Here is a 27,269-nt window from a genome sequence, read left to right as displayed (position 1 = left end):
AGAACGTTACGAGCTCTTGTGTGGGTCAAAAAGGTTTTATTGTCAAATAAGCTGCAGTCTTGCCCCAGGCATTACACAGTATTGAATACAGTACTTCACATTACAAAAATAAAACCTTGCAAAACACTGGACATGTGTTAAGGGAGGTATTAAGTGGTAGGGCAACTCTCAACCATTTAATAACCCCCAATAGAACAGCAAAATACTTCTAAGATAACACAAATGTTTGTCCTTCAGGTGAAAATGTCTGTGAATTGATTGACCTTTAAGTTAAAAATGAGGTACAAAAACAGAAGCGTGACAATGCCCTGTTAACGATAGTTTCTTCAAGTCCTTCACTTGCCAAGGGCTTTATCCAAATTTGTCTTGATGGCGTCAAGGAAGTCTGTGGTATTGACGTAGTGCTCGTTCAGCTTGACGCTGTGGGTGAAAGACAGAATGGCATTTCTATTTAACAAAACAGCAAAATCATTCACATCTTCAGGGGTAAAATTACAAGGGCAAATGTACAGATTTGTATCAAATAACATGTATACCAAGTACCACCTGAATAAAAATACGCTCTTCATGTACCATCATGACCAATATTAAAATACAGCAGTGTACTAGGCCTAAGTGTACATCAAAAACGACAGGAGTTTTAGTTGTAAAATGTGTATTTCATAAGACACTAACATTATGCAGTTCAGACATTAATGAGCTTAAATATAGGATTTTTTTTTTAAACTGTACCTTAATGACTCAATGTATTGCACATAGCATTTAAAATGTATATCTAAATAAACTTCTGAAAGATTAAATGTAAATTTGTTGTACAAAAAAGTTAAATACAACTTAAGTATATTTGGGCAGTTTTCAGGCAGAATTCTTTCATGTCCCGTTAGTTGGAGCCTGCTTATCACAAGCGGTATTAGGACAGAAGAACCTCTGTTTTCGTATGCCCTATTTTTCATACGATCTGTTTTTTTTTACCCCTTTTTTCATCAAAATTTGTGTCAGTTTTCATACAGTCACTCGGTTTTTGCATTTAAAAAACAAACAAAACAAAAATAATTGGCCATTTATTTCCCGCAGTCCATGTGCCACGTCACGTGCCCTTGACTCAGTCTGCTTTTGTTTCTTGTTGAGTGAGGATCATCCAACGCGTTCAGACGAAGCATTTCATATGCAGTGTAAAAAAGGGTTCAGCAGAGACGGAAAGGGGCATTTCCACAATTATTAATAACAATCCTCCCGGTGTGCTTGGCAACACTCAGGAAACATCGGTGAAAGACATCCTGTCAAATGTCAGGGCTACAAAATAAAAGCATGCAGTATAATAACAACAGTTTCACCACACCTCCTTTGGCCCTATATTTATTTTTTTCCTGCTATGCACCATGAAAACAGAAAAAACAATTACGCAGGAGAGGAAAAGAAGCCCAAGGGCTTACTGGATATGAAATTCTCTCCTTGAAAATAAAACCACTCCAATGGATTATGTAAATGAAAATAAATTTTATAAATAAGTCAAGATCAAGAAAACAAAATGACAATGATTTATATGATTTCGATTAATGATTTTGCCTCAATTTTCAGTTGGTCTTGAGTTAATAGCTTGTACTATTGTAGTCTATTAACAAAATGCATTACTTGCATAGAAGGATGCCTCCAACAAACGCAGAATCTTGTTTTCAAAAGGTATTGTTACTTTATCTGGGGAATCTTGTGGAATACGGTTCAGAGAACACAGAGGCAAACTAGAACGTTGTTAAGGTTAAAGAAATGATTTTCGACATTTAGTTTTAGCTTCAGACGCGTCACAAAATTACAGCATTAAGGCACAGCCGCATTTCAGCTTTCTGAAGTTATCAACAGTTCAACAGAAGAGTGAATTACACTCTTGACACTGTTCAGAGGATCCAACATTTTGCCTCTATACGGCTTCATGACTCATCACATGGCCCCCTGGTCATTATTTAAATGAGACATCTGCAGCCACAGAATGACCAATTGACACCAATACTGATGTTTTATGAGTCAAATTTGACGGACCACCCAGAGGATCCAAAGGAGTAATTTTACTTCAGTATCATGACCCTGTTAAGCATTATATTTCTTCAACCAATGTATCGACTGTGAGATAAAGCAGATGCAGGGAAAATACAGTAAATGCTTTGCAAGATGATGCAATAAAAGAGCTTATTGTGTGATGATTCTGTCAAGGTATTTAAGATCAAGACACTGCTGCATTTTATTGCTCTGATCACATCAGATAACAGTAACAATCGTTTATTTTCAAAGGTGATTAAAAAGCAAGTCGGAATGTGTTCAAACCTGAGGGTCATTAAAAGCCTAAAAATATGTTTTCATTAAATTACCGTCGAGCATAATTAACTAATAACGCAATTAATTGTGTAAAAAGCTATTTGCAAGTCAAGACCTCAACCAAGCTGTGAGCCATAAAGTGAGAGGAACTTACTTAGACAGGCCATGGATGCAGCCGGCGAGATCCTTTGTCATGGTGCCACTCTCCACGGTCTCTACGCACACATGCTCCAGAGTCTGGGAGAACCTGTTGATTCAAGCAAAAATATCTTGTTAGGAAAAGGAACTATTGTATCTCGGTGGGTTGAGACTTTTCAGATATTTAACATCTATTACTTGATGAGGTCGGGGTTTCCGTCGAGTTTACCACGGTGCTCCAGGCCTCTGGTCCAGGCGAAGATGCTGGCAATGGGGTTGGTGCTCGTTGGCCTTCCCTGACGACGTGGAGAAGTCAATTATGGACTTTTGACATACTCGCATGCATCATTTTAAATGTACAGTCACTTACGAGTGCCCTAATTTAAGAGTTTTTAATTAAATCTGGAAACTATTGGGGAGGATTGAGGTGTGCATGAAGTCGACTTGGAGAAACAGTCCGAGCATATTACTTCTCCAATATGTGCTATACTGAAGCAGAAGGCGTCGATAATAGCAACAACCCCAGCCAAGGGCGTTACAATAATTCATTAGCTGCAGACCTCGGTCAATGAAAAGATGGAGAAGCAGCTGAAAGTGAGGAAAGCGTAGTGAATAATCCATCCATCTATCCATTTTGTTTACCGCTTATCTTCACTAGGGTCACGGGCTGCTGGAGCCTATCCCAGCTATCTTAAGGGAAAGAGGCGGGGTACACCGGTCGCCAGCCAATCGCAGGGCACATAGAAACAAACAACACTCACATTCACACCTATGGGCAATTTAGAGTCCTCAATCAACCTACCATGCATGTTTTTTGGGATGCGGGAGGAAGGAAACCGGAGAGCCTGAAGAAAAGCCACCCAGGCACGGGGAGAACATGCAAACTCCACACAGGCGGGACCTGGGATTGAACCCCGCTCCTCAGAACTGTGAGGCTGACGGTCTAACCAGTCGTCCACCGTGCCGTCACAGTATTATCAATTCCATTTATTATTTTATTTTTTATTTTTATTTTCCAAAGGCGGCTCATTCTTTCAGCGTGACCTTAAAGGTTGAAGACAATCTATTCTGAGACAATGTTCAAACTCCAATTTGGGATTCGAACCACAGTCCCCAGAACTGTGAGGCAGATGTGCTAACCAGTCGTCCACCGTACCGGCAGAGTGTAGAGAGAGTAAACATATTTTAAAAAATTAAGTGAAAGTAAAGTATGTTTTAAATACTGTACAACACTGTACAGTGCAATTTTTTATATTAAAGCATTGTAAAAAAAGGTTAATCGGCAGACTGGCATTTCCATACATTTTTATGGGGAAAGCGGATTTGATTTGATTGGTTTGACAAGCAAGGTCACGGAACAAATTTACTTCATAAGTCTGGACATCATTGAACTGTTATGGAATTTATATCTGTGACTGTGCTTCATTTCGCCACACAGTGGCAGCATAGCTCCTTAATACACAATATGCTTGCAGCTGAATTTCTGTGGTGGAGGGCAACAAAGTGAGTGGATGTCCTGTTGAAATAACCTTCTGGTGCTCGCGATAGTGTCTGGTCACGGTGCCGTGGGCAGCTTCGGCCTCAATCGTCTTGCCATCAGGACACACCAGCACGGATGTCATAAGTCCCAGAGAACCAAAACCTGAAATACAGCAAGGCGAAATTAGATCTTTTGTTGTCAAAGCAAGCAAAAAAAAAAAAAATATATATATATATATATATATATATACACACAGCATTTCACCTTGCGCAAGGATATCAGACTGAACATCGCCGTCGTAGTTCTTACACGCCCACACAAAGGCTCCAGAAGACTTCAGTACTTGAGCGACCATGTCGTCGATAAGCCTGTGCTCGTACCAGATCTTCAGCTTGTCAAACTCGGGCTTGTAGTGCCTGTGGGGGAAATACAAGCAGAAGGAGTATACCTTTAGGCGGGTAATTTTCTCCCTCCACACAGAAAAACTAAATACCTAGAAAATACAAATGCAGTACAGTGGAATCTCTTCAAATGTTCCTTGGTTTGTAACACTACCAGATTTGTTGGGAAAAATATGCCTCGAAAACGGCACAAAACTTCAGCCGCATCACAGCTTTACATTCAAAACAAGAGCAGTCTGACAATCTTTAAGTCTGTTTACTTGAGGATCACTAATGTGGTATGTTCACACATCAGATGAGAAAGTGGGGGAAAATTCATTTATTTTGTTTGCGCTTTTAAAAATGTATTATCTTTATCCCCCAGGACATGAAGAGAAATTGTGTTACTAATTTAAGTGAAGATAGTTTATATTTTAGTCTTTGGATATCTAGAAAATTATGTAAAATAAGATTTATTATGACCATTATCATTTCTTAATTACTATTAGAAGTAGTCATTGTAGTTGTCAGGGTCGTGTCGCAGCCATGGAGCATGTGTGTGTAGCAACCCCACCACTTTTCAAAAACCTTATGGGTCATGTTAAATATTTTTAGTATAGGCAGTAGGCCGCAAAATATGGATGGCGGGCCTCAAAGAGCCCTCGGACTGAACTTTCAACACCCCTGTATGAACTTCATGTGTTGTGCTTTTTGTAGCTTTTTTTGTGACACTAAGGAACCTTAAAAGAATAATGAATGTACAGTGGATTTTTTTATGCAAAGATGACTGAAATTCAATGCTGTAAAACTCCAGGACTCCCTTGTCAGTTATCAAAGTTAAAGTTCCTATAAAGGGAAAATAAATATATTTTAAATTTGACACACCACAGACAAGAGTGCTGTCAACAACCCTGCCATATTTGAATGTTTAGAAAATAATTATATAAAAGGACGTCTTCAAAAGCAACTATCCAACTGTCAATCAAATACCTCAACTACAACGTGGGAAAATGGCTTCTACAACCCCAATTACAATGAAGTTGTTAAACATGAATAAAAACAGAATACAATGATTTGCAAATCATGTTCAACCTACATTTAATTGAATACACTACAAAGACAAGATATTTAATGTTCAAACTGATAAACTATTGTTTTTAGCAAATAATCTTTAACTTAGAATTTTATGGCTGCAACACATTCCAAAAAAGCTGGGACAGGGTCATGTTTACCACTGTGTTACATCACCTTTTCTTTTAACAACATTCAATAAACGTTTGGGAATTTACACTAATTTTTGAAGCTTTGTAGGTGGAATTCTTTCCCATTCTTGCTTGACGTACAGCTACAGCTGTTCAACAGTCCGGGGTCTCCGTTGTCGTATTTTGCGCTTCATAATACGCCACACATTTTCAATGTGAGACAGGTCTGGACTGCAGGCAGGCCAGTCTAGTAACCGCAATCGTTTACAACAAAGCCACGCTGTTGTAACATGTGCAGAATGTGGTTTGGCATTGTCTTGCTGAAATAAGCAGGGGCGTCCATGACAAAGACGTTGCTTGGATGGCAGAATATGTTTCTCCAAAACCTGTATGTACCTTTCAGGATTAATGGTGCCTTCACAGATGTGTAAGTTACCCATGCCATTGGCACTAACACAGCCCCATACCATCACAGATGCTGGCTTTTGAACTTTGCGCCCATAACAGTCCAGATGATTCTTTTCCTCTAAGGCCGGAGGACACGACGTCCACAATTTCCAAAAACAATTTGAAATGTGGACTCGTCGGACCACAGAACACTTTTCCACTTTGCATCAGTCCATTTCTGGGTGTTGTTAATAAATAGCTTTTGCTTTGCATAGTAGAGTTTCAAGTTGCACTTACGGATGTAGCCCCAAACTGTATTTACTGACATTGGTTTTCTGAAGTATTCCTGAGCCCATGTGGTGATATCCTTTACACATTGATGTCGGTTTTTGATGCAGTGCCGCCTGAGGGATCGAAGGTCACGGGCATTCAATGTTGGTTTTCGGCCTTGCCGCTTACATGCAGAGATTTCTCCAGATTCTCTTAACCTTTTGATATTATGGACCGTAGATGATGAAATCCCTAAATTCCTTCCAATTGTACGTTGAGGAACATTGTCCTTAAACTATTTTTTATTTTTATATTTTAGACTATTTTCTCACACACTTGCTCACAAAAAGAGGCGAACCTCGCCCCATCTGTGCTTGTGAATGACTGAGCAATTCAGGGAAGCTCGTTTTATACCCAATCATGGCACCCGCCTGTTCCCAATTAGCCTGTTCACCTGTGGGATGTTCCAAACAGGTGTTTGATGAGCAGTCCTCAACTTTCTCAGTCTTTTTTGTCACCTGTCCCAGCTTTTTTGGAACGTGCTGCAGCCATAAAATTCTAGGTTAATGATTTGCTAAAAACAATAAGGTTTATCAGTTTGAACATTAAATATCTTGTCTTTGTAGTGAATTCAATTAAATATAGGATGAACATGATTTGAAAATCATTGTATTCCGTTTTTATTTGTTTAACACAACGTCCCAACTTCATTGGAATTGGGGTTGTACTTCATGTAGCATCTTTCATATGCCTACATCTACAGTAACTGCGTTTGAGCAGTGAAAATATATACGCTTAAAGCTACTGGTGGCTGGAATAAATTCACCTCATTGTCACAGGGCTTTTCCACGTTGCGACAACGAAGCTCTCTCAAGTGGCCACGCTAACAGCTAACCACTGATGCGGACAATGGCGCTCAAGTTCTTATAGAGTGAGGAAGGGGCGACTCATGCCAGAGACCAAAGTGCGCCGTGTGGCAACGTTTTAGCCACACACCCCCCCCAAAAAAAAATAATTGTAAAATGTAACCTTAAAATTGCCTGCACAGTTACAGAACACAATTCTATTTTCCTTTTCTGCAGTGCATTCGACCTCAGAGGTTCCAACTGTGATACATTTTCATAGCTGTGTGGTGTTTAACTTGTCCTGAAATCCGGGCCACTCATGACTCACTTCTGAAAGATGTCCTCGAAGATGTCTTTAAATCTGCCATCATAAGCTTTAAGAATGGTGTTCTTTGTGCTCATGTATAGCGGCCACTTCTTGTTAATGGCGTACTGGAAGCAACTGTGTGCAAAGCCTGTTATGGACTGACGAGAGAGAGGAAAGAAAAAGAAGCAATCAGTTGTCGGGTGCAGTAGTTTTATCAGTTGAAGAGTTTAACAAACAACCTTCTTTCCTGAGAGGTTGAAAGTTATCTAGTCTGACCTCTCATGTTGTGAAATCAAACAGAGCACCTCTCACAGAAAGTAAAGAGTACGGAAGCAGAGCAGTTGCCGCGAGCAATGTCGTGACTGCTTGATACTATGCAAAGCGATACATCAAAAGAGTGAGAAGCTCAAGAGATTAGCTGCAAGATTAGGGGGTCGGGGACACGAACATTTTCGATTCTTCAAACGTTTCTCAATTAACGTGACATCCGTTCTCTCACCTCATCTGTGTTGTACATGCCCATTCCACAGCCACCTGCAGGGAAGTCGTACACCTCCCATTCCTTGCCCGCACTGCCATCACTAGGTGAGAAGATGATCTTGAATTTGCCAGGCTGGTCCACAACAAAGTCTGTTGCTCTATACTGTAGCAGAAACAAAAGAAAGAAAATAAAATGTCATTTATACAAAGCATTACTTTTGAATTAGACACTCAAGTGAAGATACTATATATTGCTGCTTTATTTTCTTCCGGACTAAGATGAGTCACCTGGTCACCAAAAGCGTGTCTGCCAATGGTGATTGGCTGCGTCCAGCCGGGAACAAGCCTGGGAATGTTCTTGCAGATGATTGGCTCGCGGAAGACTGTACCGCCCAAGATGTTCCTGATGGTACCGTTAGGACTCTTCCACATCTTCTTCAGGCTAAACTCTATGTCAATATTAAAAAAATATTCATTTAAAAAAACAACAGACCTTATCAAAACATGTTGACAAATGGGATGATTTAGAAAAACAAGGTGTGTGCAGTAAATGAATCTCACACATATATAGGCCTGCATATACTGTGCAAATTATCTTATACCCTCAAACAGTCGCCAAGGGCTTAGTCAACTGTAGAGTACCAGGTGGGGTTTTTTGTTTAGTTTTTTTTTTTTTTTTTATGAGCGAGGCCTGTGTGTGGACAAATGCATTTTATTATTTCATGTTAGAGCACATTATATTTTATACCGAGGTACCTCAACATTGTTTTCAAAGATAAGATCTGTTGCTTGGCCAATTTTTTTTTCTTTTTGTCTTAGACCTTGTACACACGAAGATTTTTCCACTTTTAAGAGATGTTTTTTAATCATCTGCTACAGACTCCACACAAAATACAATAAATTAATAACTAAAAATATAATTAAAAAAAATAAATCCATTTAACAGTTTTTGTTGTGCTCAGAGAATCTCAACACAGCACACCACACAAAGATTATGTTATACCGCCGATCTAGAAATCTCACGAGCTAAAAAAAAAAAAAAAAAAAAAAAAAAACAAATAGAAGAGGCACTTCCAGATACACGCTGATGCTTCCCCAAGTGTTCCCGACGAGAACCTTGTAAAATGGCGATGTTTTAAAAAAACTACTTGCTTTGGAAAATACTTTTTGCCGTCCGAGGAACCCACTTTTCTACAAAAAAACGACATCAGGTGAGACGTGTTTGGTTTTGCTTCCGTGTTCGTCAGTCTTGGGTGCTTCTTTCATTTGCTGCATTTTGTGTCACGTCACCATTCTCGACAGAAGTCTGCGTTCCCCACACATGAAGAGATTTAGTCGTAAATATTGAACACAATTATTTAAGATTGTCGGCTTCAACCCGTTTCAAACCATAAAATCAGGACAAATCCACTCTTAACACACATAAGACCTACGGACAATCTTTTAGGATGATCTTATAAGATTTAAGATTGTCTGGTGTTTGACGTGCTTGGTCGGGAAGGGGCAAAATCAGCACAAAAAAAAAACGCCGATTGTCTTTATGCATGTGCCTTAAGTTGTAAGCAAAAATTTGTTAAAAGTAAAACAAATGTAGACTGATGAGAAAGAGGAAAGAATAAGATGACAAGAAGTCCACCAAAACCCAGATTCCATTGTAAAGTAATTGCAACAAAGGTTTTGACGAAGGGGAAGGAGGTGTGGTTTGAGGTGAGCTTTTATTTGAGTGGTGGAAACTATTTGAGGAAATATGGCATGCTCATAGTGTGAATTGTGAATTTAACGTTCTATTAAATGTCAACCGTCACAACACTTTGGTGAACCTTGGATTGTAGAAAAAAAAAAGTCAGTAAGGAAAGGCCAGTAAAATTCTTTGCATAAAACAGATAAAATTTATCATACTATAATTCATTTATTTGTTTGGTATTTACTACAGAAAGTCCACCATCTGAAGTTGATCCAGTACATTGCAATCAGGCGATAGCAACTGTGTAAATAGTGTCCCAAAACTACTTTCCATTTCACTGATGAGCGCAATATCTAAAACTCCCTATCCACCCCTGCATACTTGCGGTTCGACACCCACTGATTCACCGATCTGCAGATTTTTATTTTTGAATGTTTAATTTTCTTTTTTGGGGGTGAACCAACCACTAAAATGCTTATTGGTGGTTTTGAAGTTCTTGGGTTAATCCCCCCCCCCCCCAAAAAAGCAATTCTAATGGGCATCAATTATCTGCGGATTTTCACGATTTGTGGTCCCTGCCCCCCGCGACGAGCAGTAGCTGTATAGTGATTAGGAAGTAGGAAATGAGTGAAGGATTCCAAACAAAGCCATTTACTGCAAGGTAATTGTAAATCACACGGTCCTTGTTGGTATCAACTTGAAAAATGTATTTGCGCGCTCACTGCTTTAGAGAAGCACTCAGTAAAGCATTTGATTACTTAAGTGACGTGCACTTTGACCTGATTCAAACACTTATCACACACCTTCCACTCTTGCTTCGTCGGGTGTGATGGTGGCACATTTAACCGCAACACTGTACTTCTTGGTGGCCAGGGCAGAGTCGATGGTCACCTGGTCGTCTGTCTGGTCACGGTACGGCAGCCCGAGGTCAAAATACTTCAGCTCCACATCGACATTGGACAGTATGAACTGCAGGAGGAGGGCAGCACCCACACATGAAAATCCGCATTAAACTCAAACCTTTCAAGCTGGGCATTCTGGGATACAAATATAGGGTTCAAATATATAAAAGTTTCATTGCAGTTATTCCTGTTTGTGGTCATGGAAGAAAATGTTCATGCAGAGCTCATGCGCCATCTGCCATCTCCCCGGCAACCTGCAAAGTTACTGAATGAATCACCACTGACGCCCCACCCCGCATTACACATACATAATCTACCTCGCCTACTCACAGCCACGTGTCACTCTGGTTTAAAAATAAAACAGTCAGGAGAGTGTAGGCTTGACGCATACCAGTCGTACTGTGTTGACTCTCACCTTCTCCTTGATGAACTCCCAGATGATCCTCGTCATCTCGTCTCCGTCCATCTCCACCACGGGCTGGGCCACTTTGATGCGTTTGTCGGCATCTGTCAATCACAGAGGCAGCAGAGTCGAACCAGCCTTTCAGTCAGGAAAATACGCTAAAGAGAGGAGGATAATGAAAGATCCTCCCTTGTAATTTCTTTTTCCTTGCTAAATTAATAAATCAAGCATGACGCAACAGCAACTGTTTGTTGGTTTAAAAATCAGCTTAGCTTGTGTATGACGTCATCGGGGGGGGGGGGGGTCTAAATCTAATTTTGAGAAAAGTGTCACTCACTGCGTTCCCTCGCAGTACTTCTTGAACCGTCAGACTACTCTTTGTTTTAAAAAGAAAAAGACTTGTGACGCTTGAATTTACTCTAGCATGGCCCATCCTAGAATTGAATCAGGTAGTTTGGCCATAATCCTACCAGGAGACTGGCTAATAAATCCACAGACACAGGTGATAAGATAACCTTCTTAACAGTGGTAATCTTATTAGAGGAAAGTGTAGTGTCGCATTCCAGCATGTCTTCTCTTCCACACGAAAACCATAAGGATCACAGAGTGGAATCTCCCAAATTGAACACAGACACCCCCCCTCCTCCATAGGTAAAGAATGGAAATAGAATCTGTTGCCATCCTAAAAGCTGTATAACTGTACAAGCAATGTTTTAAAATGTGAAATGAGTCTTTTCCCCACTCTTTCCTCACCACCACTGGGCCAACGTTTTTCTAAATTGAGTGGTGCACGAGTCTGCAAGTAACATTAGTCCGTGTGGAAAAATGATTACTGGGTAGAGCTTCAAGGCAGAGATTTTGCTGCAACATTTTTTGTAGTTGATTTATTCACATTATTCGATTAATCATTCAACCCTACTTTAGATGCTGACATCTTTATCATTATTTTTGCACCCAGACTAAAGTAAAGATAAACCACGAGGGCTCTGATTCTCTTTCTGTATGAGACAGCTCAGCCAGCATAACCGCGTCGGTGAATTTAAAAAGTAAAAAGGAGGAAGAAGCAGAGGATTAAGAGACTTACTTTTCAAGCCTAGTTAATGCCCACCCACTCCCCCTTCTCCCACCTCCCCAATGTTGGTTTGCAGAGACATCTGACCCATTTGCAGCCATGGGAGCACCTGTCCAAACAGCCGCTGCTCTTTTCCCTGGCAGCCAGCATGCGATAGAAACCTCAGTGGACGGCAGACGTAACAAAAATAACTTTGCAGCAAAGACTGTAAGCGTTGATGAGAAGAATAATCGCACAAGAACCAAATGATGTCAGATCGTCACAGGAAGAAGGAACTCATCAGAAGGACTGGACATCTATCACTTTAACTGTTGTTTACTGCAGCTGCCAAGTAGTGCAGCCTATGTTCCCAAATCAACAATCCCAATTCAACAATGATAATGCTTATTCCTAGACAAAAACACCTCCCATTTATATTTATGAATCCTCTCTTCTCTCTGATGAGGTTTTCAAAGGAGTGGAAATTTTATGTTAAATTTCCATGGAAAATTAAACTGGGAAGTTTTGAAAATACTTTGTATGGGATTTGAGGGAATTAACTGGGAATTGAAGGTAATTTAATGGAACGGTATCATATTTAATAAATAAACTTTGTTCTGTCATAAGACATCCATGCAAAATATAATACAATTAAAAAGCATGACATTTCAGATTTATTTTTAAGTTGAACATTATCAAGATTCTTCTCATGGGCTCACCACCTGTGGGAGGGGCCATAGGGGTCGGGTGCAGTGCGAGCTGGGCGTTGGCCGAAGGCAGGGACCTTGGCGATCCGAACCCCGGCTACAGAAGCTGGTGTGTGAGGTCGAGAAGTTCAGACTAGATCCACACACAGCTTGGGCTCTGGTACCAGTTCTCTTGAGAGGGTTTGGTCTCTCTTCCAGTCTCGAGTTGCCCACGGTGAGAGGCGCTGAGCAGGTGTGGCTATACTTATTGCTCCCCACCTCGGCGCCTGTACGTTGGGGTTCACCTCAGTGGACGAGAGGGTAGCCTCCCTCCGCCTTCGGGTGGGGGACGGGTCCTGACTGTTGTTTGTGCCTATGCACCAAACAGCAATTCAGAGTACCCACCCTTTTTGGAGTCCTTGGAGGGGGTGCTGGAAAGCGCTTCCCGCTGGGAACTCCATCGTTCCGCTGGGGGACTTCAATGCTCACGTGGGCAATGACAGTGCTACCTGGAAGGGCATGATTGGGAGGAACGGACCCACCCCGATCAGAACCCGAGCAGTGCTCTGTTATTGGACTTCTGTGCTCATCACGGATGATCAATAACGAACACCATGTTCAAGCATAAGGGTGTCCACACGTGCACTTGGCACCAGGAAAACCTAGGCCCCAGTTCGACGACCGACTTTGTAGTCGTGTCATCGGACTTGCGGCCGCATGTCTTGGACACTCGGGTGAAGAGGGGGGCGGAACTGTCAACTGATCACCAGCTGGTGGTGAGTTGGCTCAGATGCTGGGGGAAGATCCTGGTCTGACGTGGCAGGCCCAAACGTATCGTGAGGGTTTGCTGGGAACATTTGGCAGAATCCCCTGTCAGAAGGAGTTTCAACTCCCACCTCCGACAGAACTTTGCTCATGTTCCGGGGTAGGCTGGGAACAATACTTCGAAGACCTACTCAATTCCACTGACACGCCTTCCCATGAGGAAGCAGAGTCTGGTTTCTCTGAGGCGGGCTCTCCTATCTCTGGGGTTGAGGTCACAGAGGTGGTTAAAAAGCTCCTCGGTGGCAAGGCCCCGGGGGTGGATGCGATTCGCCCGGAGTTCGGAAAGGCTCTGGATGTTGTGGGGCTGTCCTGGTTGACACACCTCTGCAACGTCGCGTCGGGGACAGTGCCTCTGGATTGGCAGACTGGGGTGGTGGTCCTCCTTTTTAAGAAGGGGCACCGGAGGGTGTGTTCCAACTACAAGGAGATCACACTCCTCAACCTCCCTGGTAAGGTCTATTCAGGGGTGCTGGAGAGAAGGGTCCGTCGGTAAGTCGAATCTCAGATTCAGGAGGGGCAGTGTGGTTTTCGTCCTGGCTGTGGAACAGTGGACCAGCTCTACACCCTCGGCAGGGTCCTCGGGGGTGCATGGGAGTTCACCCAACCAGTCTACTTGTGTTTTGTGGACTTGGGGAAGGCGTTCGACCGTGTCCCTCAGGAGTCCTGTGGGGGGTGCTTCGGGAGTATGGGGTACTGAACTCTCTCGTTCCATTCTCCCGAGTGAGGGAGAATGGAACGAGAGATTGACAGGCGGATCGATGCAGCGTCTGCAGTGATACAGACTTTGTAGCAGTCAGTTGTGGTAAAGAAGGAGCTAAGCCGAAAGGCGAAGCTCTCAATTTACCGGTCGATTTATGTTCCGACCCTCACCTATGCCCACGAGCTGTGGGTCGTGACCGAAAGAACAAGATCCCGGATACAAGCGGCTGAAGTTAGTTTCCTCCGCAGGTTGTCCGGGCTCTCCCTTAAAGATAGGGTGAGAAGCTCGGTCGTCCGGGAGGATCTTAGAGTATAGTCGCTGCTTCTCCACATCGAGAGGAGCCAGATGAGGTGGCTGGGGCATCTGATTCGGATGCCTCCCGGTCGCCTCCCTGGTGAGGTGTTCCGGGCACGTCCCACCGGGAGGAGACCCTGGGGACGACCTAGGACACGCTGGAGAGACTATGTATTTCGGCTGGCCTGGGAACGCCGCGGGATGCCCCCGGAAGAGCTGCATGAAGTGGCTGGGGAGAGGGAAGTCTGGGCATCCCTGCTAAACCTACTGCCCACGCGACCCGACTTCAGATATGTGGTAGAAAATGGATGGATGGATTATCAAGATTCACATTCTCATTGAAGAATCAAGTCTTCCTTTGAAGAACAAAGTTAAATGCAGCACCCTTCCAAAAATACCAAACAAGTACCATTCAAAATATTAAATGAACTAAGAGCCCCATTGAACAAACAAATATGAAACTTTACCTGAAAGTTCTCAAGCTCAGCATCTGCATTTTTGCTAAACCCTTTTAGGCAATGGCCTCTTCATATTCAACTGTACTCACTTGAATTTCTCTCTTTTTTTTTTTTTTTTAAACAAGTCAGGTTTATCCATCCATCCATTTTCTGTAGCGCTTTTGGTAAAATAAATTTTACTTAAGTTCCCTATAAAGAGCCAACCTTCAATTTTGTAAATTCCTAGTTTATGCCCGTAAACAGTTAATTTGGATGGCCCAACTTTGAAAATTCCTGGAATTTTGCAACCCTAATGATGACAAACAAACCTTAACATATTTGCGTGTGACAATAATTCTACATCAACTCCATCAGTAGTGCAAATCCCAATTCCAATGCAGTCGGGACATTGTGTAAAACGTAAATAAAAAGAGACTAATGATTTGCAAATCCCTTAACCTACATTCACTTGATAAAGTACAAACAAGATATTTAATGTTCAAACTGACGAACATTGTTTTTTGTTGTGTGGGAAAATATTCTCATTTTGAATTTGATCCTTGCAACACGTTTCAAAGAAGCTGCGACAGGGGATATAAAAGACAAAACAAAAAAAGTTGAGGAATACTCACAAAACACCTATTAGGAACATTCCACAGGTAAACAATTGGAAACAGGTGACATTATTGGTTATCGAAGCAGCATCTCCCCGAAAGGCTCAGTTGTTCACAAACAAGTATGGGGCAAGGTTCACAATTTTGTGAACAAGTGCATGAGCAAATAGTCCAACAGTTCTCAATTTATGGATTTCATCATTTACGGTCCATAATCTCAAAAGATTCAGAGAATCTTGAGAAATCTCTCCACGCAAGCGGCAAATCCGAAAACCAACACTGAAAGCCTGTGACCTTCGATCCCTCATGTGACGCTGTATTAAAAACAGGATCATTGTATAACGGGTTCAGGAAGACAAACAAAACCCTGTCAGTCAACACGGTTTGTCGCTACATCTAGCAAGTTAAAACTCCATGCAAAGCGAAAGCCATACACCAACAACACCCAGACAACACCGGCTTCTCTGGGCCCGAGCTCATCTGAGATGGACTGAAGTAAAGTGTACTGTGGTCTTACAAGTCACATTTCAAATTGCTTTTGGAAATCATGGACGCAGTGTCCTCTGGTCCAAAGAGGAAAAGGAAAATCTGGATTGTTATCAGCACTGTATTCAAAAGACAGCACCTGTGGTGATATGGGCATGTGTGAGTGCCCATGGCACGGATAACTTGCAGATATGTGAAAGCACAACTAATGCTGAAAAGTATATACAGATTTTGGAGCAACACATGCTGCCATCCAAGCAATAGCTTTTTTTAATGGACGTCGCTGGTTATTTCAGCAAGACAATGCCAAGCCACATTCTGCACATATTACAAACAACAGCGTGGTTTCGTAGTAATAGAGTGTGAGTCCTAGACTGACCTGCCAGCAGTCCAGAACTGTTTCCCATTGAAAATGTATGCCGCATTATGAAGCACAAAATACAACAATGGAGACCCCAGATGGTTGAGCAACTGAAGTTGTACATCCACCAAGGATGGTAAAGAATTCCATCTATGTGGCTTCAACAATTAGTTTTGTCAGCTCCCAAACGCTTATTGGGTGTTGTGAAAAGGAAAGATGATGTAACACAGTGGTAAACATGCCCGTCCCAGCATTTTTAGAACATGTTGCAGGCATCAAATTCAAAACGATTGAATATTTGCAAAAATAAAAATCTAACAATTATCTGTGTGAACATTATCTTGTCTTTGTAGTGTATTCAACTGAATATAGGTTGAAAAGGATTTGCAAATAATTGTATTCTGTTGTTATTTACGTTTTACACGACATCCCAAATTCATCAGTCTTGGGGTTTGTACATTTGGCAAAGTGCATCATGGGTAAGACCTTATTAAAACTCCTAGATTGACACCACTGGCCTCAGCTAAACTAAATCCACTATAACTGGGACTCTGCTGTCACAATGCAGGGGAGAGAGGGGGAGTTGGTGGGAGCAGAGTATGTTACGTAACTGTGGATGTATAAACACAGCGGGCTCTGAAGGGCGAGCGCTACAAAGTCATGCGGGCCTTCTTGCCACTGTGTGCATTCTCCACACCACCTGCAGTGCAGGATTAATAAAAGACTATTCATCATCATGTAACCCAAATCAAACCATTGCGAAGCACCCGGCGCCGATGAGAGTCAACAGATTTGTCGTTGCTTGAGATGAGGCCCAAGTTTTAAAGGGTCAAGATGACCTCGGTCACCTTAAATGCCCTTCCTGGTTCACTTTCACCTTACAAACACAACCTGCAGCCATTGACGCTTGTTTCCAATGCCCAACACATGGATAGGCACATTAAAAATTAATACATAATTTGAACTAATTGACAACTATATTGATAATCAATTAATTATTTAGGGCGACTGTTTAACTTAAAATTGTCCAAATACTCAATTTCAGCCTCTTAATGGTAAAAATTCTCAGATTTCTGTAATCCTCCATGAAAGGAGACTGATTGTGTTTATTCAAAATAAGACATTTGCAAACATCTGCTTTTACCTTGGAAAACAAACATTTTTGTCTATTTTCTGACATGTTACATGTCAACCCAGTAACTGAATCATAATTTATGTTTGTCCATTTTCTCCACTGTCAATTTGAAATATCATGTTTTTGAAGCAAGGGGTGGACTTTAAAAAATAGTTTTTTTTAAAATGCGTGTAGTATAAAAAAATCGACAGATTAATCAATGATTAAAATAATCAGTTGCAGTCTTACATTACTATCTTTTAAAGGGCAGATCTTTGTACAGCAACAGTAGCATCTGTCAAAGGAGGTTGCAGAGGCAAGAAAACTGCATTCAGGACAGTCTTCCTTTTTTTTTTTTTTAGCATTTAAGGGGGGCGCTGACATAAAACGTGCCCTGTTGTCAGTTAATACTAAACTTACATTCACTACTACACCAGCACACATGGCCAGGTGTCCTTCAACTGACCCTTTACCTTGATAACAGGCTTTGCTGTATGATCTGCAACTACAAGACGGGTTGGGTTGGGGGTCTCAAGTAGTGTCAGCTTGCAGTGAATTTTTGGGTGGCCTGCATAGATCATGTGACAATGAAGCAGTCGCCACGCATATAGAATAGAACAGGAAACTCTATACTGTCATTGTATGGTGCAGATACAACAAGCAGCCGATTTGCATTCGACGGTTCCAAAATAAAAAAATAAATTCCATCAACGGGGGAACAACGTGACTAAATAGCTCGAGCCAAGAGAGTGGATGGAAAAAGATTATGTAGGACACCGGCAGCCATTTCTGACCACGGTGGAGCCTCGTATGCGGCGCCTGACCTTGGGGAAACTTTCCTCCCAAGTCGCACCTTACGAGGATGACCGTGAATTTAAAATGTTCGTCAATGATTATTATTCAGATAACCAGTTTGTCTTGTCGCTCACGATTGGAGGGCAACTGTCATTTTTTCAGGTTTAGCAAAATGGGTTGCGTTCATTTCAGCGATGCCAGGAGTCTACGTAATGTCTTCTTGAAGGGATACCGATATGGCAATGTTACCGTCAGCCTCCGTTTTGCCGTTAAATGCGTTTTCTCCCCCCCCCCCCCCCCAGCTCGAAGCCGCACAAACTTTGAATGGGGAGGACAAAGACAGGCTCCCCTCGGTGCCAACAACCAAGTGATAGTCGAAGCCACTCATACAATAGCAACGATTTTAATGTCAAAATATCGGTGATACTTCAAGAGGGTACTGTCTTCGAGGTTAAAACAAAAGCGGTAAAAGCTATAAAATGGTATTCTGGTAAATTAGCGCGGCTGCTAACGGCTGACGTCAAACCGCCATGCAGTCGCCTCAAATTTAGCTTAGCCTATGCATTGCACTACAAATTCTCCCTGAATTGACCTTTTCTTCCCCTCTCTCTGCTCACTCACAGTTTCTTTGTTGCAAAGTCTGGCACTGAGCAGCCGGGGTGAGCACCGCCGGGGTTCTGGAAAAGGCGGAGGTAGACCTCGACAGAGAGCTGAGGACTTTCAGATATCCAGCCATATCTTCCCGGCCCGGATCACTTTGCGGTTGACACTCGCCGAAACTCAAGAGCGAAGAGGAAGGAAGACGCAGAGAGTCGCGCTGCAATATAGCAGCAGTCGGCTCGGAGGAGCGCCGCCCATCTTCCCTCCCTGTCCGGACGCGCCGTTTGTGACGTCAGACGCACGCAGCGAGGGAGGGGGCGGGGGAGTACACGTTTTCTTGCGCTTTGTTACAACCGCTACCGGAGCAGCTGTTTCCATAGTGTAATGGTTATCACGTTCGCGTCACACGCGAAAAGTCCCCGGTTGAAAAAAAAAAAAAAAAAAAAAAACGGCCTGACTGCCAAAAACCGAGATGAAGCTTCATGAGGCATCGTAACTAGTGGTGTGCGATACTGCATATTTTGGTATCGATCTTATACTAAGTAAATACAGGGCCTGTATCGCCGATACCGATACTTTAAAAAATGAAACTATGTGCATAACGAAATTGCTAAATATCAATTAATGTTCATGACCTTTAAGTGTTTTTGTGATGTTTTATTTTTTTATTATTAAATATTTAAAACACAGGACAGAATTAGCACAAAGATCGTTGGTAAATAGAACACACATTGTTATCAAAATAACTTTTTTTCCAGAAGCAATACATCAGTAACAAACGAAACAAATTGCACTTGCGTTGTGTGTGCGTGCGGAGACAGCTGCTTGCTTGCTAGCTAGGTCACGTGACGGCACATCAAAACAAAGAGGGGAGATAAGGAGCAAAGCGCGCTGAGAGAAACGGCGAGTCTGGCGTCGCCTGAAACCAAAGCAGTGCATGCAAGAGTGAAACTGAAACCACTGTATCGATATTCCATGCCAGTATCGATCCGATACAATACTAACTTGGTTATCGATATTTTAGATTGATCCACCCACCACTAATTGTAACGCTTGAGCCTACTGGTTCGAGTAATGGTTCACTTCGTTTCTCTGTTTTGGCTCTGGTCAATGAGAATGCTTTACTAAACAGTTTCAATTTCTCGACATTAAGTAACGTATTCTTTGTGCGTAAAATGTTTCCAAAATGGTAGTATCATAGGATATTGCAGGTTCTATAATGTTTTTTCTGCCACCTTAAGTGGGCAGAGTGAAAGTACTTGTGGAACCAGGAAGAAGGCACTGGATTTGTTTGTGTAAATTGGACATTATTATTTTTATTTCTAAATTACGGCTTCTCAACTTTTTTCCCCTTTTATTAAATACCAAGATTGTATAAATCACGGTCCAGTATTTTTTCTCTCTGACAAAAATGAGTTTGACACCCCTGCCATAGGTCATTGCCATTCCATTAGATTGAACACTTCCAATGGTTACAAAATAACTCTTCCTCCAGGTAGGACCTGAACCATTGAAGGACTGTTCCATTTAGTCCTACCCACATTTCCAACCTGTTCAGCAGTATATTATGATCTACTGTATCAAAAGCCGCACTGAGGTCCAACAAAACCAGAATTGACACCTTTCCCAAGTAGGTTTGGGGCTCGCGACTGGTGTAGACATTTGGGGGGCGTGACTGAAAAAAAAATAAAAAATACACGTTTTGCTAGTCTTGGTTACAGCCCCTGCTGGAGCAGCTGTTTCCATCGTGTAGTGGTTACCACATTCCTCTAACACGTGAAAGGTCACTGGGTGGAAACAAGTTTTGTTTTATTTTTTATTATATCCATCCATTTACTGCGCCACTTCTCCTCACGAGGGTCGCAGGCGTTCTGGAGCCTATCACAGCTATCATCGGGAAGGAGGCGGGGTACACCCTGAACTGCTTGCCAGCCAATCGCAGGGCACATACAAACAAACAACCATTCCCACCTACAGGCAATTTAGAGTTGTCAATTAACCTACCATACGTTTTTGGGATGTGGGAGGAAACCGGAGTGCCCGGAGAAAACCTACACAGGCACGGGGAGAACATGCAAACTCCACACAGGCGGGGCCGGGAATTGAACCCCGGTCCTCAGAACTGTGAGGCAGACACTCTCACCAGTCATTCACCATGCCGCCTTTTTATATATATGTATATATATACATATATATAAATATTTTTAATATGATATAAAAAAAACAGTTTGACTGACAAAAACCTTCTTCCCATAGGGGAATCGGACCCCAGTGTTCCGCGTGGACACCATGAATCAGAATCATCTTTATTTGCCAAGTATGTCCAAAAAACACACTAGGAATTTGTCTCCGGTAGTTGGAGCCGCTCTAGTACGACAACAGACAGTCAATTGTCACTTTTGAGACATAAAGACATTGACATAAAAAAAAAACAGTCACTGAGCAGTAAAGGGTTGCTAGTTATCTGGTAATGCTGGTACATTATTATTATTTTTTTGGGGGGACAATTGTGCAAAAAGATGCAGAGTCGTCTAGCAATTAGAGCAGTTTGAATGACTAATATTGCAATAGTCCGTCCGGTGCAATGACCATTGTGCAAAGTGCGCCGAGACTTCAAGGAGTGTATGCGGTTTAAAGTGACAAGTAGTGCGATAATCTGGGACAATGATGATTGTGCAAATGTTGCAGATACTCCTCAATAAGTGTACAAATGGAGCAGATGCTACTCTGGCATGAGTGGCCAGTATTGGTCAACAACAGATATGCAAATAGTGCAGCATGGCGAGACAACTACAGTGAGTGCACAAGTAATATATAATTGGACCCACAGAAATGTGACAACGAACTCAAGTCAAAAAATTGCCAGCATGTTGTAATGGAATTGTAGGATAGGTGTTTAAGAAGTTGATTGCAAGAGAGAAGAAGCTGTTGGAATGTCTGCTAGTTCTAGTTTGCATTGATCGGTAGCGCCTACCTGAGGGAAGGAGCCGGAAGAGCCGGTGACCAGGATGTGGAGGGTCCGAGAGGATTTTGCACGCTCTTGTCTTAGTTCTTGCAGCGTGCAAGTCCTCAAGGCTGGGTAGGGGGGTACCGACAATCCTTTCAGCAGTTTTGATTGTCCGTTGCAGTCGGAGTTTGTCCTTTTTTGTAGCAGCACCAAACCAGACTGTGATGGAAGAACACAGGACTGATGCGATGACCGCTGTGTAGAACTGTCTCAGCAGCTCCGGTGGCAGGCCGTGCTTTCTCAGAAGCCGCAGGAAGTACATCCTCTGCTGGACCTTTTTGAGGACGGAGTTGATGTTGGTCGCCCACTTCAGGTCCTGAGAGATTGTAATTCCCAGGAACTTGAAGGTCTCGACGGTTGACACAAGGCAGCTGGACAACGTGAGGGGCAGCTGTGGCGAAGGATGCCTCCTGAAGTCCACGATCATCTCTACAGTCTTGAGCGTGTTCAGCTCCAGGTTGTATCGGCCGCACCACAGCTCCAGCCGCTCCGCTTCCTGTCAATACGCAGACTCGTCACCGTCCTTGATGAGGCCGATGACAGTTGTGTCATCTGCAAGTCGGGTGCGCTGAGGTGCAGCAGCGGAGAGAGGACACATCCTTGGGGCGACCCAGTGCTGATGCTGCGTGTGGATGAGGTGGCCTCCCCCAGCCTCACCTGCTGTGTCCTGCCCATCAGAAAGCTGTAAATCCACTGGCAGATGGCAGGTGAGACGCTGAGCAGGAGAAGCTTGGATGAAAGGAGTTCAGGGATGATGGTGTTGAACGCTCACGTCTGTCACTTGCCATTTCCTTAAAAATTACAAGATGACATCTTGCCTTCTGGACTGCTTTGAGTTCACCGACAGACACACTCCAGAAAACCTGGCAGTGGAGCTAGTAAGAGTGGCAAAAGTAGAAAACAAAGTGGTGTGCTGTGTGAGTGACAATGCCGCAAACATCACCAAAGCCATAAAAATTCGGAAGTGGTTTTGTAACAGAATAAATCCACAACATTAGGCAATCATAAGGCTGTTATAATACCGTTTGGTTGAGTTTGGTTCTATTCTGTGGATTTATTTGCAGTTTTCTTGTTAATTTGCGCAATAAAATGTTTGATTGAAATATTAAACAAAAAGAATGGTTTTGGAACTGAATAAATGTACAAAATTCGGCAATTATATGGCTTCTCATCAAAACACAGCACATTAAAGGGTTTTAAACACACAAACCATTGTTTTTTGCAAAGCTATGGTAAAATAAAAGGCTCACAAGAAATCCTAAATTAAGAGACGTTCAGGAGTCGAAAGAGCCGGCTCTTCTTTGGGAGCTGACACAAAACAGCTGGCTCTCTGAAAAGAGCCGAACTTGCCATCACTCGTGCTAAACCACTACCGATGCGATATTTTGTTTGACCACTACATCCGGTTGTGGCGCTGCAAACAGGTTTCGGACAGGAAAAGGGGGATATCGGGGGAGGGAACATAAAACAATTACCGTTTCCATTAATGGTGAGACGCTTCACGAGGCACTATAGGTATTTGCCAAAGGTGCGAACTCACTAGATTACCGTGAACAACGCAGCAGCTGTTTCCATACTGTAGTGGTTATCACGTTCGCCTCACACGCCAAAGGTCGTCGGTTCGAGACCGGATGGAAACAATTTAGTTTTCGTCTCCTTCTTGCCTGTCAGCGTGCTGCTGTGGAGGTTCGAAACAAGTCCTGTGTTTTTGTTGTTGATTTTAATATAAATATTTCACGGCCGCCAATTTACACGTTTAGTCGATGTTCTCCAAAAGACGTCATTGGATAGCAAAACTTTAATTTCCCCATGTTTTTCCACTTCTTTCATTCTGTGTATTTTATCAGCTGGTCGTGTAAAAAGGACTCATTTGGTCTAAAAAAAAAATGAATGAAGCTAGTTAATACAGTTTGCCTGTAGTGATTCATTATATCCACTAAGTGACGCTATTAACCAGTGTGGACAATAAGTGCAATGTGCCACACAAAAACAACATGAGGCGTCACAAGCAGAAGCGACTGCTGAACACAGAGATAAATAAGAATGTTATATAAATGACTGTGGTATATACACGATATCTATACGTCTCCCCATCACAAGTAGGGGCGAATGCTAAACTAATGCGTCTTTTGATCACGCTGTACAGGGGTGGGCAAACTTTTTGGCTCAGGGGGCCACATTGACTTAAAATTTGACAGGCGGGCCAACCCAGGACCAGATGCTTACACACACACACACACACACACACACACACACACACACACACACGTATAAAATGTATTGTAGTGTTAATACTTAGATTTACTTTTAACGGGAACAGTGTTGTTTTTTTGATCACTTTTTTTTTTTTTTTTTTTACTAGTGCATCAAAGTCTGCTATTAGTTTTGTTGTGGCAATTCTCAGAAGACATCTGAGGTGTTCAGCACTCAGCTGGGATCTGTAGGATGTTTTTTTTGGTGTTCATCACAAAAGTCTGTTCACACACATATGTGGAGCCAAACTCCACCAGCATCCTCTGTGCCGCCATCTGGATTTGTCTGCGCTTAATGAAGCATAAAACTCATCCAGTTTGAGAGTTGAACTTTTTTTTTTTTTTTTTTATCACACTGGAGATCAATCAGTTCCATCTGCAGCTTCCGTGGCTCTGTTTCAGGGTCTTGTGTGACTGAATCTTGGATGGCAGTTTGTCAGAAAAAGGTGTTTTGCTGAGCCTGAAAGCTTGATTTTATCCGCTGAGCCGTAGCCATCAGTTCCTGCGTTTAGTGGCTCTTAGCATGCTTGGTAGAAAAGTGACGGCTGATGTTATATTCCTCTAAAACTGCAATGGTTTCTTAACAAATTAGACATATAGCCGTTGACCAGACTTCAGTGAAAAAGTATTTAGTAGTTAATTCTATATTAAACACTCGGCACTCATTGTTGACTTTTCTTATCTTTGGCCCACTCGTGGTTGAAGAAGGGTTCAGGGCAGTAGCGGAGTAAAAACAGAACAGCCAAACGTCAAGTCAATGTATCAATGTACCTACTGCACTACCTTGTGGAACCACTGGGTATTACAGCACAACCTGGTGGAACCACTCGGCATTACAGCACAACATGGTGGAACCACTCGGCATTACAGGACAAGGTCAAATGAATGTAGTCATGGTTTTTTATATGATTTGGGTAATTCTGAGTCAATCTTTGGTGGGCCGGATGTGGCCCGCGGTCCGTAGTTTATAAACTAAGGAAGGGTGTCAAGTGACTGAACCGACCTATCAGAACAAAGGCTGGATTTGAGCAGAAACCAATGAAATACCCTCTAATGCCACCAGGGGGAGGAAAAGCAAAACAAATTTCTGTCCACAACAGGCAATACTCACAGAAAATGAGACTACACTCCTGTAAACCTACATTTTTTAAAAATTAATAATTTCTTTAAACCCAATCTGAGTTATGGAAGTGAAGTGTTGTCGAATGTTTAACACCAGTGTGGTACATTTTGTGCTGTTACCATACTGTTTAGGTCCAATTTTAACACTATAAAAAGCTATGGAATTTCTTGCCTTTTCCTAATGTGACCTGAAAATAAATATTTTTTTGGTACAGGTGCTAATATAAAATGTAAATAATTGAACAGTTCATGCATTTTTTTTTTAAAATTCACTTATTTTAATATTTACTAATCTTTTTTTTTTTTTTTTTTTTTTTTACCTTTTTCACCTGCACACTTGCTCATATTTTTCTCTGATTTCAAGTTTTAATTCAATGGACATTGTTGGTTTCGCTCATTTTCTTACACTGAAAAAAAAAGTCATTTGAATTCATTTAATTCCAACATGTACATCTGTTGCACATTTTAAAATGTTTAACTAACATACATTGTTTATTTTCGGGGGAAAGGGGCAGCGGGATTACATCAGTTGACCACATTCTAATCACGTGGAACTGAAAATTAAGTAAACCTAATTTTCAATGTCGGACCAATGGTTGGAAAAAAATGGAAAATGCAAACACAATAGACAAGAGATGCATGTACTTTCACTGCGATGTAACCATGTGAACTGATGGTGGCCTGATGTTGTAAAGTTTAATGCTGCCATCAAGCGACAGTGTGTGAAGTTTAAAATAATAATAATAATTTCAATTTAGCAGCAGTTTATAACTTGAAAAACTTTTAAATTGTTGCTCTTGCAAGTACTTCCTAAGTAGGATTTTGTTTTAAAGAGCTCCATTAAAATGTTATTTACATATATTTTATACCCATTGCCAAGTTGCGTTGCCTGTCCATCTATGCATCAATGTATATTTGTATCTATCTCCGCATCCACCATCCATCAATGTATCTGTATCTATAATTCTCTCTATTTATGGCGCATGTGATTGGATCCAAACATTGTACTGAGGCACACTCATCTACATCCGACGCTGATATTATTAATGTCCCCCCGAAGGAGGCCATAGCCGAGGTGATGAGATGAGATGAGATGAAATGAGACGATACACTTTATTGATCCCCAAGGGGGAAATACATCTGTCAGAGGCGGCAGGCAACAAAAATGAAATGAAGCAGACATGTCGTTGGGGCACAGCCAAAATAAAACGGAAAAGGACCGCACAAACCGAGAGGCCACGTAAAGATTTACAACATTAGGTTCACCTGCATAATCTGATGAGATTATAATACCAGTATACGAGAGCTGTATAATATTTACAAAGATGTTACTAACACTGTCATTCATTTATTTAAAAATGTGTTTATTCAATCGGTGGTGTACAAGTGTACATTTACCTCATAACAGAGAGAAGCAAAATATTAGAAACACCTTTCATTAAGATGCAATTGTATACTACTGCAAGATAATAAGAATGTGTGAATGCTCAATCATAACTAAGCATTATTACACATGGAAAGGCATCATTTCTCACACTGGATTGAGGTGTCTTTAATGAAGTGTCCAGTGAGCAGATTATTCTGATGTGTATTTTAATGTAAAAAAGGCACAAAAATAACAAAAAGTGACTATAAAATGAAATAATTCCAACCATAAATTCAACATAATTTTTTTTTAATGTATTATTTATTTTCATATTTGTAATGTTTTGTTGATTAAATAAAATAACAAAATCCCTTTGTTTTCACATGACATCATATATTTCTGTTATCCAACACAACGCAACAAATGCTCAGTTTGGATTGCCACTGTCAGAGAGGTATCAATATAACAGTAAATGTATTATTGTGGATGTATTTTGTAGTGGTGCTCAACCACACTGCATCACACTGAGAGCTACTGTACGTCGAACACTTTGAACGTTATCATCATTGTGAAGGCAGATTTATGGATGGAGCTCTTGTAGTGCACCGTGTCAGTGAATATGAACTACTATTATATTGATATTATTGCATTTTACACTTGAAGGTGGACGGCTACGTACTATGTACACTTTGTTCCAAATTATTACGTATATACTGAAGGTAAGTTAAATAAACATTTGAGTTTTTGTTTTTCTGAGGACGTTTTGCCGTATGT

At 41.8% G+C, this 27,269-nt stretch overlaps 1 protein-coding gene across 1 annotated transcript; it reads right to left on the bottom strand.

Annotated features, from left to right (window-relative positions):
* Positions 1-16: 16 nt before the first annotated feature.
* idh2 (isocitrate dehydrogenase (NADP(+)) 2) lies at positions 17-18,966 on the bottom strand. Its single transcript, XM_061677788.1, has 11 exons — positions 18,770-18,966; positions 10,798-10,889; positions 10,284-10,449; positions 8,085-8,245; positions 7,816-7,959; positions 7,338-7,474; positions 4,190-4,341; positions 3,975-4,087; positions 2,644-2,741; positions 2,462-2,554; positions 17-420 (listed from the first exon to the last, which is right to left on the bottom strand). Exons 1-11 carry the CDS (start codon positions 18,882-18,884, stop codon positions 336-338), a joined length of 1,356 nt encoding a protein of 451 aa, XP_061533772.1. The 5' UTR covers positions 18,885-18,966; the 3' UTR covers positions 17-335.
* Positions 18,967-27,269: the final 8,303 nt, after the last annotated feature.

Source organism: Phycodurus eques, chromosome 5 (genome assembly GCF_024500275.1).
Source record: "Phycodurus eques isolate BA_2022a chromosome 5, UOR_Pequ_1.1, whole genome shotgun sequence".
Taxonomy (NCBI): domain Eukaryota; kingdom Metazoa; phylum Chordata; class Actinopteri; order Syngnathiformes; family Syngnathidae; genus Phycodurus; species Phycodurus eques.
The sequence above is the reverse complement of the archived record's forward strand: the minus strand, read 5'-3'. Positions and strand labels throughout refer to the sequence as shown.